The sequence below is a fragment of the Monodelphis domestica genome, chromosome 3 (assembly GCF_027887165.1).
Source record: "Monodelphis domestica isolate mMonDom1 chromosome 3, mMonDom1.pri, whole genome shotgun sequence".
In the NCBI taxonomy this organism is placed as follows: Eukaryota; Metazoa; Chordata; class Mammalia; order Didelphimorphia; family Didelphidae; genus Monodelphis; species Monodelphis domestica.
In genome coordinates, this window is record NC_077229.1 from 484,219,988 (window position 1) to 484,237,533 (window position 17,546).

Below are 17,546 nucleotides of genomic sequence, written 5' to 3' on the forward strand. Positions count from 1 at the left end.
AATATAACTGAAACAATTCAACGAAGGAGGCAAAGGACCCCAAACTGAAAAATCGATGAAAGAAAATCATGTCCAACTAGAAATGACTATCAATAAATTCATTTTATGTAGGCTGTGAGGTTCACAGAAACTTAATTACAGGACTCACTTCAATGACAGCAAAGAGATTTTGTCCAGTGTATGGGGGTTTGGTTTATCTATTTATTTCTAATAATGTTAGGACAAGTAGAATATCAAATATGCAATAAGGTCCTTCTTAAGGTATAATTATGGCATAATGATAACAATGATTAGGAAAAGGCTAAATACTTAATTCATGTTTTATATGTTTTCTTTTTCAAGAAAACATGACCTTTAGGGGGCAGCTGGGTAGCACAGTGGACTTAGAGCCTGGCCTAAAGACAGGAGGTCCTGGGTTCAAATCCTATCTCAAACACTTCCTAGCTATGTGGCCCTGGGCAAGTCACTTAGCCCCCATTGCTTAGCCCTTGTCACCCTTCTGCCTTGGAACCAACATAGTATTGGTTCCAAGGCAGAAGGTAAGGGTTTTAAGAAAAAACAAATGAACATGATTTTTAGACTGGGAATGGTAGAATCAAAAAGGGCAAGCAAGGAGGCAAAACATAAAGTACATCTTAGAGAGCAAATAGTTGTCCTCAATGAATTCTTGTCACCAGATCCACATATTCACCCTAGAGTATTAACAGAATTGACAAATATAATTGTCAAGCTGATGTTGTTTTTGAAAGATCATGGAGCTCCCAGACAGAGGACTGATGGATTCTAGGAGCAGATTGAAGCATATTTTTTCCTTTACTTATTTTTTGTTTCCCTTTCCTCACCCCACCTCCCAGAACATGGATAATGGGTAAATATATTTTGTATGACTTCATATGCATAATGGATATCATGTCTTACCTACTCAAGAGTGGAGAAAGGGTTAAAAAGAGGGAAATAATTTGGAAATGAAATTAAAAATAAGTCTTTTAAAAGAAAGATTATGGACCAAGATAAACTCAGAATGGGTGAATGACTTGAATATAAAGAAGAAAACTATAAGTAAATTAGGTGAGCACAGAATAGTATACATGTCATATCTTTGGGAAAGGAAAGATTTTGAGACCAAGCAAGAGTTAGAAAAAAAATTACAAATTGTAAAATAATTTTGATTACATTAAATTAAAAAGGTTTTGTACAAACAAAACTAATGTAACCAACATTAGAAGGGAAGCAACAAATTGGGAAAAATCTTCATAACACAAACCCCTCACAAAGGCCTAATTACTCAAATTTATAAAGAGCTAAATCAATTGTACAAAAAAATCAAGCTATCCCCCAGTTGATGAAAGTGCAAGGGACATAAATAGGCAATTTCAGATAAAGAAATCAAAATTATCAATAAGCACATGAAAAAGGGTTCTAAATCTCTCATAATTAGAGAAATGCAAATCAAAACAACTTTGAGGTACTACCTCACATCTAGCAGATTGGCTAACATGACAGGAAAGGAAAGTAATGAATGTTGGAGAAAATGTGGCAAAGTTGGGACATTAAAGCATTGATGGTGGAGTTGTGAATTGATCCAACCATTCTGGCGGGCAATTTGGAACTATGCCCAAAGGGTGCTAAAAGACTGCCTGCCCTTTGATCCAGTCAAAGCACTGCAGGATTTATACCCCAAAGAGATAATAAGGAAAAAGACTGTTCAAGAATATTCATAGCTAAGCTCTTTGTGGTGGCAAAAAAATTGAAAAATGAGGGGATGCCCTTCCATTGGGGAATGGCTGAAAAAATTGTAGTAAACGTTGGTGATGGAATACTATTTTGCCCAAAAGAATAATGAACTGGAGGAATTCCATGTGAACTGGAACAACCTCCAGGAATTGATGCATAGTGAAAGGAGCAGAGCCAGGAGAACATTGTACACAGAGACTGATACACTGTGGTACAATCAAATATAATGGAATTCTCTAGTAGTAGCAATGCAATGATCCAGAACAATTCTGAGGGATTTATGGGAAAGAACACTATCTACATTCAGAGGAAGAACTGTGGGAGTAGAAACACACACAAAAAAAACAACTGCTTGATCACATGGGTCGATGGGAATATGATTGAGGATATAGACTCTAAGTAATCACCCTAATGTAAATATCGATAATATGGAAATAAGTCTTGATCTTGATACACATGTAAAAAAACCCAGTGGAATTGCTCGTTGGCTATAGGAGGGGGTGGCAGGAGGGGAGGGAAAGAACATGATTCATGTAACTATAGAAAAATATTTTAAATTGACTAAATAAAATTAAAAAAAAAAGATTGTGGAAAATAAGAGAAAGGTATGGTACTCAAGGACTGGAGTAGGACAAATGTGCTCACTTTTAAAAGGGAATAGCCTAGCCTGTAAGCGATAAACCATTGAACATGCTTTCTATACTTGACAAAATACTAGAAGAAAAATGCAAAGAAATGTAATGGCAAAATTAAAGGGATGATTATTAAAGAGTTAGATAGTGAAGAAGTAATCACCAAAAGCCAGTATATCTTCAAGTCAAATCATGCCAGACTAACCTGATCTCCCTTTTTGTCAAAGGGATAAGACCAACAGATGAAGGAAATGTTGATATACTATGTTTCTACTTCAGCAAAGTACTCTAATGAAGTCTCTCATATTTTGCTTGACAATAAAGTGGGGAACTCTTTCTGTTTTCCCTTATATCACTCAACCAGCAACCATTAAGGTTCTTGGTTTTGCCTTGGGGCAGAAACAAACAGGAGCTTCATTTGTTCACCTATAGGTTTTTTGTCTGCTTGGTCCAGAAAGACTATTCTAGAGAGAAATACTATTTTAGTTAAATCTTTTCTAGTGAGGGTTATTGCACTCCTTGTATTTTTAGCCCCATTGTTTAGCACAGTGTCTGGCATATATTATATGCTTAATAAATATTTTCTGATTGACTAATTGGTTGATCAAAAATGGTAGTAACTAGGGAAATGATGGAGCAGGTTGTATTACAGAGGGATATATAGGAAAAATTTCACCTCATATCCATCATATTAACAAAGATGACAAAAGATGAAAATAGCAAATGGAGGAGTTTTTTGGGAAATCAGACACACTAATGCACCATTTTTTTGAGTTTTGAATTAGTCCAGTTACTATGGAAATTTGTGTTGCATTAGAAAAATCCCTAAACTGCACATATTCTTAGACCAAGTAGATACTATTTCTAGGCTTATAACCCAAGGAGGTCAAAGGCCCATAATAAAATGGACATCAAATATACAAAAACATTTATAGTAACACTTTTCTATGCTAGTAAACAAGCAAATTGAAAACAAACTCAGTAATGAGAGTCAAATATACAAGAATATTTATAGCAGTGCTTTTGTGGTAGCAACAAATTAAAAACAAAGAGCATGTCCAGCAGTTGGAAAATGGCAAACTATAAAGATAATTTTAGTGTTGTGACTTGAAATCTAGATTTAAATGGTCGCCAAATAAAATTCCCAAGTCAGTCTGGAAATTATGGAGATTTTAATTAATATAGAGAGAAGGAATTAAGGAAAGGAAAGGAGAGAGAGAGAGAGAGAGAGAGAATTAATTTAAACTGCTCTGGCTCAGCCAGGCAGTAGTTAAAGGCCTTGGCCAAAGTGGTCTCCCTGAGCCTAAGGGTAAGGGAGTCAGTCTTATCACTCACCATGAAACTGTCTTCAAGCTGGGTTCCAGTCCTCCACTGAACTTAATCTCCTGAACTCAGTTCAGAATCTCCACTCAGAACTGAATTCCTCCAACTGACTTTTTACCCCTTCCTTTTAAAGAAATTTTCTCTTATGTCACCTCCCCTAAATTTTCATGTCTACCAAGCACAGTAGATGCTTTTTTTCCAGGACTGCCCATTCTTAGTTCTTACCACTCTTTAGTTCTCACCTTCTCTGGTTAGATTATATCTTCTGAGGTACTTCACACTTCTTTGTTAAGCTTGCCTTTTGTGAGTTACTTGACCTTTTTGTGATTAATTTAACCTTTACAGGTACTTAACACCTTTTTGTATTAGATCTAAAAATAGACCTAGTTTAAGGTGCTAGCTTCACTATAAGGTATGAGTTAAGTACCTTCATTATTCAATCAGGAGTTTACAACTTTATCTTCCCTTAAAGTATGTCTAATTAGGGTGGAGTAATTTTAAAAGTTCCCAATACTTTCCTGATTCTTGTTAGATCAAGCATCTCCATTGTTACAATAAGGAAATAGTTAAATCAAATCTTCTAAAGTACAGTCTGAGTAGTTTTTAAGATTCACATAAAGCAAGTTTTGGTTTCTGAAAGTAATGAAATATTTTGGGGCCATAAGACATGATAAATATGAAGAAATTTGGGATATTATATTATTAGGGTTTATATGAACTGCTACAGAGCAACAATTAAAAGAATAATTTATGTGATGATCACACTAATATAAAAGATGATAAATATTAGAAGCTATCAGAATTTTGATTAATTCAGTGACTAATTGTAACTTTCATAATCTAGATTTGATGAAACATGGCTCCTTCCCCAGTGGAGTGATGGTGGACTAGAGAGTGGAAATGATGCATATGATGCCAGACGTACTCAATGTGCTTATTGGTTTTACTTTGTTGAATTTCATTGTGACAAAGGTGTCTATTGTAGGTGTGTGTGTGGTAGGGGGAGACATTAGGAACTGATAATCCTATGAAAGTACATCAGTGAAGCATTTGAATTTGTGGAGAGTTTTTTGTTAAAAAAATGCTGTATGTTTTTTGTCCATGTGGCCTGGGGTACAGAAAGTCCATAGAGAGTGTCTCAACTTTAGCCCCCTCTCTGTGGAAGAATTGGAATTAAATTTTTTTCTTGTCAATGTGTCTTCAAAACGTGATCTTGTAACAAGAGAAAGGAAATTTGAGGAGCAGCACCAACCATGGGTATTGCCTAAAAAAGTAACCTCATGTTTGAAAGTTCTGGGATCTGATTGCTGGAAGCAGCTAGTAGGGACCAGTTTCAGAAATAGATGAGTTTATATCTGGTCTCAGGCACTGTAATTCTGGACAAGTCATTTAACCTCCCAGATCTGCTTCAGTTTCCTCAGTGGTGAACTGGGAATAATAATAATACTTATATTCCAGAGTTGTTGTGAGGATAAAGTGGGATAATAGTGGTAAAGCCCTTACCAAAGTATGTGGCATATAGTATAAGTTTAAAAATCCCTTCTTGTTTCCTTCTAGGGAGATAAGTAGAATTCTTGAGCAGCATTATCTTTTGGAGAGAGAAGAAAATTGTCCATAGCAGAAGTGTCAGTATCAAATGGGAAAATCCACAAAGGCTACATAATAACTTAGAAAAGTACAAAATAACATTATCTATGTTATATTTTAGTTTTATTTATTTGGTTTAATATTTCCCAATTAAGTTTGACACTTCTGATCCACAGGAACCATCGAGCTAGAAGAACAATAATAGATAATGATGCAGTGGTGCAGAAAAATATATATTTTACTCTAAACTATTGATTGGAATTATTCAGATAGTGCAGGTCCAAAAGGAAGCAGAAACCCCTAAATGTGTTTTTCCTTCTAGAGAAAGCTCAAACCATAATGCATGGGTGAGGGATGCACTGAAGGAGGGACTAAAACATTTGGGAGGGACTATACAGGATCCTGGGTAGACCTAGGAATTCATAGTCTTAGCAAGGTATTGTTTTATTAGCAAATTTAATTTTAATACCTTTCTGAGGGAAGTCCAAAGGCTGTAAGATCTTGGTAGAAAATTGAGACCCAATGGAGGAGAATCCTATTGATTGACTAGAGAAAAGTATCCTATTAATTATTCATGGGCTACTCTGAGTTTTTTCCTGTATATATTTATGGTCTCCTTTGAACCATCTGAATTGTCTATGTGGAAAAACAATAGCTATAATGGCAGCATACTTTAAATGTAAGGTAAATGTATTGGATCTGAAAATCTTGTCACCCAGATTTACAGAAACTTAGGTATGAGTTGCACATAAACTATATTTGGAGATTTTCCAGTGTAAACTCTAAAGTAGGGACAAAATAAACTAAAAAAGATTTAAGTCCTTTGGGCCATTCCTAAGTTAAGATACAATTCATGTGAGCCAAGAGTCTTGGAGGCTGGGGAGAGTAACTGGACCAACGTTTACACATAAAGAGCATGCTTTTCAAGCTTACACATGATAAAATGCTTGAAAGCATTGCTAACTCATTCCCTTCCATTTAAAAGAGGTAGAACAAAGGGAAAGTGATATGCAGCTATTGCTACATATCAGGGGAAGCATGAAGCATATGGGGATGTTCACAGGAAATGGATAGTTAGAAGGAAAAAGAACTGAGACAGGGACTGAAGTTGCAGTGACATTCAATGGAACTCATATTAATGGGCATCTTGTTCTCCAGGCAAGGGAAAATATTTCATTTCAATGTTTCAGAAGTATGATTGATTCAGTTGCACATCTCTATTAACAGTCATCTTTAAAACATTCAACAAACATTTATCAAACACTAATTATATATATATATATATATATATATATATATGTATATATAGTGCCAGTTCTGGAGAAGAAATAAAGATAAATGATACCCACATTAAAAATAGTCTCAATAAAGGAGAAGAGGCTATACATACATGGTATGTACTCAATAAATGTCACTAGCTGGTTTTTAAAAATTAATCATAAAAAAGGATAGCTAAAATCTTAGATAACAAATGTGAATGGAAAAAAAAAAAGATGTTGACAGACTAGAACAAAGGGCCAAATATTAATCTGAAATCTAATTGGCACAAATGTAAATTTCTACACTATGGTTCAAAAAATCAACATTGCAAGTTTGGGATGGGCAAGACTTGATCAGAAAATACTTACTGTGAAAAAGATATTGCTGAGAAGGGGACAGGAAGGTTAAGTAGATGATATTCTTAATTAGAATCAACACTGTGCCGTGCATCACCAAAAGATGATGTTATCTTACTTTCATTAAGAGAAGCATAAATAGTGCCATTCTACCCTGCCTTGTTTAGACTTTATATGAAGTAACTTGTTCAGTTATTCACCTTGGTCTCATAGGTAAACTCTAGCACATCCAGAAGAGGACAGCAAGGATTATGGGCCAACTTATTATGAGAACATACCATCCAAAGACAATTTGAAGGAAGTAGAAATAAGAAAAAACAGGGTGGATGAGAATTGACTTTAAGCATTTGAAGAAATGCCAGAAGGAATAAAAATTAGAATTGTTTAGGTTGACCCCAGAAAGCAGAACTATGTGGAAGTAACAGAGAATTGGATTTAGACTTGATAGGAAAACTTTCCTGTGCCTAAGTAGAATGGGTTGCCTTCATAGGTTCTGCTGGGTTTTGCCTCACTGACAGTCATGAAGCGAAGGCTGGATGACTTGTTGAGGGTACTAGAGATTCTCAGTCAAGTGGAAGTTAGACCAGATGGCCTCTTGAGATCCCTTCTGACTCTGAGAAAATAAAAGCGCTTGGGAATAGTTTTCTGCTTTTACTCAGAAGCTAAGTTTACGACAATGAATATTTCAGAGTTCTGTTCCCTACCTCCAGCTCTGAACAGCTAGTCCATGAAAACACAATGTTTTGTTACTTTTTATTTGATTCATTCATTTAAGAAATATTTATGGAGTACTTGTAGTGTTCATAGATATTATTATTTTTTAATGTAGTGGATATATGTTTATGTGAAAACTGAGACCAATATATTTTTGTGTAAACTGAGATTATGGGGTAACTAGGTGGCATAGTAGACTAATCTTCCTGAATTCAAATCTGGCTGTAGATACTTACTAATTTGTGGCCCAAGGACAAGTCACTTCACCCTTTCTGCCTTCACTTGTAAAATGAGTTAGAGAAGGAAATGGCAAACCAATCCAGTATCTTCACCAAGAAAACCCCAAATGGGATCACAGAGTTAGATACAACTAAATCAATAAAACAGCAACAACAAAGACATATAAAGGTCACTGATTTTTTAAGATAAAGGAACTAGATTTAAATCCTACCTTTGATACTCACTATTTGTATGACCTTGGGAAATTCATTTACTTTAAAGGCAGCTAGGTGGTGGTTTAGGTAAGAGGGCAGAACTTGGAATTAGTAAGATCTGAGTTCAAACCTAGCCTCAATCACTTTATTACCGGTATGATCATAAGAAAATTAATCAATCTCTTAGCCCCATGTTTCCCCATCTGTAAAATGGGAATAATAATTGTGCCTAACCTTAAGGGTTGGTGTGAGAATCAAATCATATATTATGAATACTATGTTTGGCAAACACTATACTTGAAGCACTATGCTGGCTATTGTTGTTATTAATATCACTAGGTCTCAGTTCCATAATTTGTAAAAATAGAGTGTTAGTATATATAGCCTAAATCTATGATCATTTCTTTTACCAGGAAAAGCTGCCATTGTCTCTTTTTTATTTTTGCGCATTTTTTTCTTTGCACAGACAGTTGAAAGTAAGGTTGGAGGAGACAAAGTCAAGATAACAGAGTAAAGACACCACCCCAGGCAAAATTTCCCAACATTCCCATCCAAATAACTTTATAATAATGCCTCAAATAGAATTCTGGAGTAGTAGAACCAAGAAAAGTTTAAGGTAAGATATTTTTCCAGCCTAAGATAATATAGGCGGTCTATGACACCAGGGTAGGAGCTAGCCTAGAGTACATGCAGCAGCAACAGCAGCACTGGACTGTGGCAGCAACCTCTTTGAGAGGTCTCTTCCCAGAGACAGTAACGTAATTTGTCAAGTGGTCAAAAAGATTATAGGGGACCCTTTGCTGACATTTAGTGCAGAGCTTGGTGCTGCTTGGCAACTCTATTGCCCATATTCAGTTCTAGGTTTCAGTTTTCAATCTCAGTTCTAGAATGCAGTTCCAAAGCAGAGAGGAGGAATGTTAGTGCTTGTGGTTACAGGAGTGCACCCTCTAACCCCAGAAGACTGGAGCACAGACTAGGAGAGTAGTGGTCTTACTTCTCCCTAGATCTTCAGAACAATATAAACTTGTAGACTCCAATAACTAGACCTGGAAATAGTAATAGAAAAAGTGTGAAACTTGAGGCAGTGCTCCTTCCCACTCACTCCCTGCTATATAAGCAGAATCTAAAACTAACATAAAGTTCAAAGTCAAGAAATAGACTGGGAAAAGATCAAACAACAACAAACAAAATAATTTGACCATAAAAAGCTACTAATGTGCCAGGGAAAAACAAGACACAAAGTTGAAGACAATAACATGGATACAGCTATAAGCAAAGATGCAAAGAAGAAAAAGCATGCTAATTGGGCTCAACAAGAATTCATGAAAGAGTTAAAGAGATGAGTAGTAGGGAGAAAAGTGATAAAAGAAGTGAGAATGAAGCAAGAAAATTATGAAAATAGAATTCACAGTTTGATAAAAGAGGTACAAAAAATGAAGAAAATAACTTAAAAAACAGCATAGGTCTAATGAGAAATGAGTTATGAAAGCTCACTGAAGAAAATAATTCCTTAAAAATTAGAATTGGACAAGCAGAAGCTAATGACTCAACAAGACACCAAGAAACAATACAACAAAGTCAAAATAATGAAAAAAAATACAAGAAAATGTTAAATGTATCATTGGAAAAATAACTGACATGGAAAATAGATCAAGAGATCATTTAAGAATTATTGTACTAATCAAAAATCACAATCAGAAAAATAGCCTAGACATCATATTTCAAAGAATTACAAAGGAAAACTTCCCTGATACCTTAAGTTCAGAAGGTAAAATAGAAATTGAAAGAATCCACCTATCACCTCCTGAAAGAGATCCCAAAATGAAAACTCCCAGGTATATTATAGCCAGATTCAGTGGTCTTAAGTCAAGGAAAAAAATACAGTAAACAGCTAGGAAGAAACAATTCAAACATCATGGAGCCACCGTCAATATCACACAAGATTTAGTAGTTTCCACACCAAAAGGAGTGGATAGCTTGGAATATAATATTCCAGAAAGCAAAGGTGCTAGGATTATAAATAAGAATAACTTACTCAGCAAAACTAAGTGTAATCCTTCCAGGGGAAAAATAGATATTTAATTAAATAAAGGACTTGCAAGCATTCTTGAATTAAAAAAAAAAGGCCAGAAATAAATAGAAAATTTGGTATTGATTCAAGAGAAACATAAAAAAAGGAAACATGAAAGAGAAATCATAAAGGACTCAATAAGGTTAAACTGTTATTTTCCTATACAGGAAGATTCTACATGTAACTCTCAAGAATTGTATCATTATTAGAGCAGTAAGGATTCTATGTAGACAGAGGATGTAGGTATGAGTTGACTGTGATGGAATGATCTTAAAAAAATAAAATTAACAGTTAAGAAATAGGGATACACTGTGGAAAGTGGGAAAGGGGAAATAATCTTACCAAAAAAAATGGCATCCACGGAAGAGCATTTATGGTAGAGGGGAAAATAGAGAATGAGGTAAGGATTGCACCACATTCTTATCAGAACTGTTTCAAAAAGGGATCAGCAAGGTGGCTGAGTGAATTGAGAGTCAGGCTCAAAGATGGGAGGTCCTGGGTTCAAATTTATCCTCAGGCACTTCCTAGCTGAATGACCCTGGGCAAGTCACTTAACCCCTATTGTCTTGCCCTTACCACTCTTCTACCTTGGAACCAATATGCAGTGATGATTCTAAGAAGGAAGGTAACAATTTAAAAAAAAAACTGTTTCAAAGATAGAAGAATACATACACACACACACACAGAGGAATAAAACTCTAACTTACCCAACAGGGAAGTAGGAGGGTAAGGATATAAGAGCAAAGATAGGGGATAAAAGGAAGGGTAAATTAATGGAGGCAGTGGTCAGAGGCAAAACAGACTTATGAGGAGTGATAAGGTAAAAAGAGAGAAGGACAGACAGAAGACAACAGGGATGGAGGGAACTAGGCCATAATTTTAACTGTGAATGTGATAAATTTATTCAAAAAAGAAAAGGAAGCAGATAGCCATATGGATTAGAAAATAGAATCCAGTAAATATATTGTTTACAAGAGGCACACTTGAAACAGAAAGATACTCACATTGAGTTAAAATAAAGGGCAGGAATAGAATCTATTATGCTTCAGCTAAAGTAAAAAAGGCAGGTATTTTGATCATAATCTTGGACAAAGCAAAAGCAAATATGGACCTAACTAGAAGAGATCATCAGGGAAAGTACACTGCAACAAAAGGTACCAAGATCAATGAAATAATATAAAAAAATTTTACATCAAATTTCTCAGGTAAAAGTCTCATTTGTTAAACATATAGGGAACTGAGCCAAATTAATAAAAGAGTCATTCCCCAATTGATAAAGAGTAAAATGATATGAACAGTTTTCAGAATAAATCAATGCAATCTCTAGTCATATTTTTAAAAATGCTCTAAGTAATCTATTGATTAGAGAAATGCAAATTAAAACAACTATAAGGTACCACCCTTCACCTCTCAGAAATGACAAGAGCTGGAAGCAATGTGGGAAAATAGGTAAACCAATAAACTCTTGGATGCATTGTGAACTGGTCCAACCATTCTGGAAAACAGTTTATAACTATACCCAAAGGACTATAAAACTGTGCATACTTGTTTGAACCATCAATACCACTACTAATCCCAAAGAAGCAAAAAAAAAGGGGGGGAAAGACTTATTTGTTCAAAAATACAACACTTCCTTTTGTGGTGGCAAAGAATTGGAAGTTGAGGGGATGCTCATCAGTTGGAGAATGGTTGAACAAGCTATGGCATATGATTATGATAGAATAAAATTGTGATATAAAAACTGACTGGGGGGTGGTTCAGAAAAACATGGCAAGACCTATATGAACTGATCCAATATGAAATGAAAAGAAGCAGGAAATCATGATGCACAATAACAGCAATGCTGGAATGATGATCAATTGTGAAAGACTTGGCTACTCTGATGAATACAAGGATCTAAGACAATTTGGAAAGAATCATGATGAAAAATGCTGATGATCTCTGCATGCAAATTGAAGTATAATTTTCTCAATTCATTTTTTGGGGGTCTTTTTGTGACATGGCTAATGTTTTACATGATTTCATATATATAATGGGTATCATATTTCTTGCCTTTTCAATGAGTAGGGGAGGGCCAGAAGGGAAAGAGCAAATATAGAACTCAAAAGAAATTTTAATTTAAAAAATAGATAATGAATTGAAAAAAGGAATCCCTAAACTACAGGAAAACAACAAGTGCACAGATTCTTAAATACAAAGTATAAACAAAAGCAAAACAAAACAAAACTAAATTAAATTAAAAAAACAAGCTTGGAAATGGATGTATCCAGAGGGCAGGAATATACATGTCTTTTCATTGCAGAAGTTTACGTTTTAAAAAAAACAAACTAGATTTTTTAACAAGTCTTTTATTCGCTTAAGTTAACAAAATACAGGCTGCATGTTATTTTCAGATAAAACTGCTTTAGAAGTGAAAGCAGAAAGTTAAGTATCCACAACTTGGGTTGCTGTACACTTGGCTTCTTCCTTTTAAATAACAAACTAGTATTCTGTACATTCACATTCGGTGTGTTTTCCAAATGTGTTTTGAAAGTTAGCTCTGTTATGTTCTATTCCTGCTGAGCAAAGATTGAAATCCTAAACATCGTGTTAATATCTCATTAAATACCTTCTTAGCTTAATAGGGTATGTGCATAGCACCGTCTGTAGCCAAACACACTTAAACCTCTTACCTCCATGCCCTGTGGAGGATGCAACTGGTGATGTATTTCAACCTCATGTTCTTGGCTGGGGAAGAATACAATTTTAAAGGGGCAGAGTAAGAGGGGAATGAAAGGGCAGAAGTAGAGAGTAGAGTGGACAAAAGAGATGAATTACAGCTGTGTAACTCACCTGACTAATATTGGATCCCACCTATGTAACAGAGATGGAAAATTTATATCTACCTTCAGAATGTTATTAAATAATAATATGTTGGCATATTCCTTGGAGCCTATACTGGAAACTCTTGAGCAGTAGTGTCAAACTCAGGGGCAGCTAGATGGCACAATGGATAAAGTGCTGGTTCTGGGGGCAGGAAGACTTGAGTTCAAGTCTAATCTCAGACTGGAAATATTTAACAAAATATTTTACTTATTAGTTGTGAGACCCTGGGCAAATCACTTACCCCCTGTTTGCCTCAGTTTTCCCATCTGTAAAGTGGGAATGATAATAATAGCACCTATTTCTCAGGATTGTGATGAGGATCAAATGAGATGACCAAAGCACTCAACACAATATAAGCACTGTATATTATTATTATTATTATTAAATAGAAATGGGGCCACTGAACTATATATAAGGATCACTTCAGGTAACTGGTTTAGGAAACCACATTTTATTATCTTTGTTTTGCCATTTTTTCATTCATTTTGTTAAATAGTCCCAATTACATTTTAATCTGGTTCTAGCTGCCCAGGCTACAATGTTTGACATTTCTGCTCTAGAGCATTATTTGCTGCCTAAAATGATTGCTGAGAATTGATGTTAAGTTCCCTTAATTGAGAACTGATTAAATTCCTTTAGTACCTAAAAATGGTTTTCCTAATGAACTTTCCTAAATTTTCATCCAGATGTGGAGTGGTCCATTGGAATGAGATGGCCAACACAAATGCCAGGGGAAAAGCATATTCCAAGATACTCTGAGGAATTCTTATCATGGACATAAATGTACAGCATGTGATGGTCCAAAATGTGATCTGATGAGAATTTTTCAAAAATAACATTTTTAAAAGGAACTGTTGAGTGTATTGTTCTACTTCCAACCTCTAAAACTTTTCAAATGAAAGCATGATGGTTGGGAAGGAAGGTTTCATATGGAAGTGAGATACTCACTTAAGCTTGGTCACTCTTGTCAGATTTTTAGATCTAACTTGATAATTAGTGCCATGGAGACTCTACTAAGGATAAGCTTGTGGGCCGAATTTATGACATTTTTCCATTGAATGCATTTAAGCCTATGCCCAATGCTCTCACATTCCAGATTTCTGTAGATTAGAAATCATGGAAAAGCATTTTTGTTCTGACACTACTACCAATGATTTTGGTTGATGTGGTCAACAAAGTGTGACCTAAAGGAAGGGAAGAGGAGGGAATGAAATGTTACCTGGACTAGTTAGACCATTTAGAGCCAGGTTCTGCTTCCTGGATCATGTGGAAATTTGCCCTTTTGGGAGTTGGATTTTTGTTATAAAGTGGTCCATCAAAGGAAGAATAATACGTTTGGTCAAATAGCTTTGCACATTCCTTTTTGTGAAGAGTTTTCATAACGATGTGCCATTTCAATAAATTACTTGTTTCCTGTGTTTTGGAATCCTTAGGAATAGTCAGAGGGATGAGCTGTGGAGCAATGGGAATCCCAAAGAGGATTGTGGAAGACAGTGGAATGCTGAATGTAGTCGACCCCTACCTTAGTATCTGAATATAGAAGGCACTTGTTTGGATGTAGAAAATGCCCTGGTATTTTCCTGAACTAATCTCTTGAAAGATCAGCAAAGAAGAGATAAATTTTCAAGTATTTGACATTAACATATAAAGGTAAGTGCAACAAAGGTGTCTTGAGACCATCATATTTGCCCAGTGCCTTCTAGTGGAATTATAGGCATAGTGATATCCAGCCTCATTAAGGTGGATCTTGCATTTTTTTTCCAAAGAAATGAAGTGACAACAGATACCACAAGCATCCTCATACAAAAAAAAAAATGTGCACGTATGCACACACCTCTACACGTTTGTCAATATATAGATGTTTTATGTATGTACATATTCTATCAATGATTAAAACAAAGCAGAGACAGAAGTTGGAAATCTGTGGTTTTCTTACTGAGAGTGAGCCAAGTCAGTCATGCTGATGACTTGGCTATTTAGAAGTCAGGGAACAAGTGTTTGTTGTCCTATAGGGAAAAGATTCCAAAGGCAGGTGAATAATGCTACAATGACTCATTTATGTTAGGCTTCCGCTCACTGCTGTAAAATCCCAAAGAGTCAAAGTTAAAAATTTCAGGGAGAATTTCTGTCCCAGCTCCCGGCCTGAGATGATGAAGAGTGAATAAATTAATTCTCTCTCATCAAAATGCTTTTTTCCCCTCATTGCTTTTGTTGGCATAAAGCTTAGTTGAGGTATCAGTCAGATTTCTCAAAATCTTCTGAACACAGGATTCAAGGTTAGAAAGGGTCTTAGAGGTCATCCAGTCCAACACCCTTACTTATGAAAATGAAAACTAAGTCCCAGAGAAGGAAGAGGAATTGTCTAGGGTCACCCAGGTACCAAGTAACCAAGACTGGGTCTGGAACATAGGATTGTTGAACTCCACAGCTGGTACTCTTTCCTGATGTTCACATTGCAGGTTTGACTGAAGATCTAGAACACACAGCCTGTTGTCAGATGACCATGAAGATTTTGTCTCTAGTCTTCCCCCAACAAAGTGAGCAAGGACAGAGCATCAGTACATATAGTTAGGAGCATGTTGTTTCCTTTTTGTTCTCTAAATCCAGCTTCTCAGGCACTTGACAGCATAGAAACTCTTATCCTAGATATCATCTTAGTCTTCCAGCAATATTTTGGGAACATCCAGGCTCCATAACTACCTCTTGAGTTATTAGAGTCTTTTAGGGTGTGTGGGGAACATTTTCTAAAAGCTATTATCATAAATGCACTTCATGATATTTTAGTCTGTTTGGGAAAACTATTTTCTTGAGATCTATCATATCTACTCGTTACTAGATCATCATTAGTAAGTTAATACCTGAAGTACTGTTTCTATTTGGCAACAAGCAAGAAAGGGGATGGATGTGATGCATGTGAGTATTATTAGAAAGAGGAAAACAAAATCCCTGTAAGCCACTGAGAGTTCACTTGCAATTAAATATCCACGGTGATATTACATCATTCTAATAGTAAGAACTACCATAACACTGAAGAGAAGACTCCAAACTGTGCTATTGACATTAAAGGGCCAACAGACCACCTGCAAGGCGTTTACTTTGCTTTCAATTGTTCTTTCTGATTTGGTTCGATAGTCTCTAAAGAGCCGCCCAAATGGGCAGCCCCCTGCAAATTATAGCTCCTACTGAAAGCTGCATTTGAGCTGCCAGCTTCTCATTTTCCAAAGGTAATTTTGAAGCTGTCCATTTAGATACCTAAAAGCATCGCTTGTTTTTCCATTTTCCTCTCCAATAATTCTTTTAAACTCTCATTCCTGTGCTTAAAGTAAAGATAATCAGAAAAAGAAGACTCGAGCCTGCCACTTTGGAAAGCCCTGAAGCTCCGGAGCTCATCTTTGCATGCAAAGTCTCTCTCTTGGCCTCCTTCCACACTGATGCTGTCTTTGCCTTTCTCCTCCAAGGCTTCGTTCAGAGTTCCTTTCTTCTCGTCGCCATATGTTTCTTGGAGGCTCTTCATCACTTCCTCAGTTTTTCTAGATAGGTCTTGGGGTGGGTACAGGGGCTTGTCCTGCTGGTACACGCCAGGGCTGTATGGCTCAGGCTCAAAGCAGTTGTCTTCCTCCTCCTCCTCAAGGCAAGAACTGCCCTTGGCACTCTCTCCATCAGAGTGGAAGGGGGTGCCCTTCTCTCGAGTTTTCTGGGAAAGGTCAAAAGGTTCTTCTTGTTCCAAGCTCCTCAACACCCCTACTGTCTGGGATAGGGCCATCCTTCCTCTTCCAAAACCTAATGAAAACAAGAGAGAATTTAAATGTGATGCAACACCCCCAGGGGTCTAGAGATAGGACAAATAAATGTGTCTTCCTCCCTTTCTTGTAGAAGTGGCAGGACTATAGGCATGAAACATTGCATCTACTGACAGACTCTTGGCTAGTTTTCCTGAATTGAGCTTTTTTTTCTTTATTACAAGGGATATGGAGGATGAGGGAAGAAGGATATATTTTTAAATGGAGAGGATTAAAAAGAAAGAGCATAGTAAATTAAAAACTCTTAAAAGAAATTGAGGCATTCTTTCTGATGTCAGGTTTCCTTTGGAATTATTTTGGCTTTTTTAAAATGGAAAAAGTGGGGAGAGACTTTCTATCAGAGTGGCTGGACTAAGGCAAAGAGCAGTCAACCTCTGTCAGGATTGTAGATTTATAGCTGGACAGGAAATCAGAGGTCATTTCTAAGTCCAAATCCTCTATAAGAAGCAAAGGAAATTATATACACCGAGGACCCTACTTAAGACTTCAGAGTCACCTAAGGAGACATGTTATTTGATCAACCCTAGCCAGTCTGTTCTAATGCCCCCAAATAAGTCTTTTGGAGACCTATGGTTTTTATTTAAGGGTAAAACTCTGGCTAGCTAAAACATCAGACTATTTAGCAGCAAATAATTCCATCTGATCTGCTGGGAACAATCAGTTCCCGATACTCCTGGTCACATCTTTACCCTGTCAGAGCTTTGAGGAGGGACATTTTCCTTTGAGTTTTAATTTGGGCCATTTTGGAAAGAAGAGTGGAGAAATGTCAT

The 17,546-nt window shown here is 36.2% G+C and overlaps 1 protein-coding gene across 1 annotated transcript in view; it reads right to left on the reverse strand.

Annotated features, from left to right (window-relative positions):
- Window positions 1–10,185: 10,185 nt before the first annotated feature.
- ZNF366 (zinc finger protein 366) overlaps window positions 10,186–17,546 on the reverse strand; it is a 120,422-nt gene continuing 113,061 nt past the window's right edge. The window contains exon 6 of the mRNA XM_056824736.1: window positions 10,186–16,756. Coding sequence (XP_056680714.1) covers window positions 16,221–16,756 — 536 coding nt within the window. The 3' untranslated portion in view covers window positions 10,186–16,220. The remainder of the gene's footprint in view (window positions 16,757–17,546) is intronic.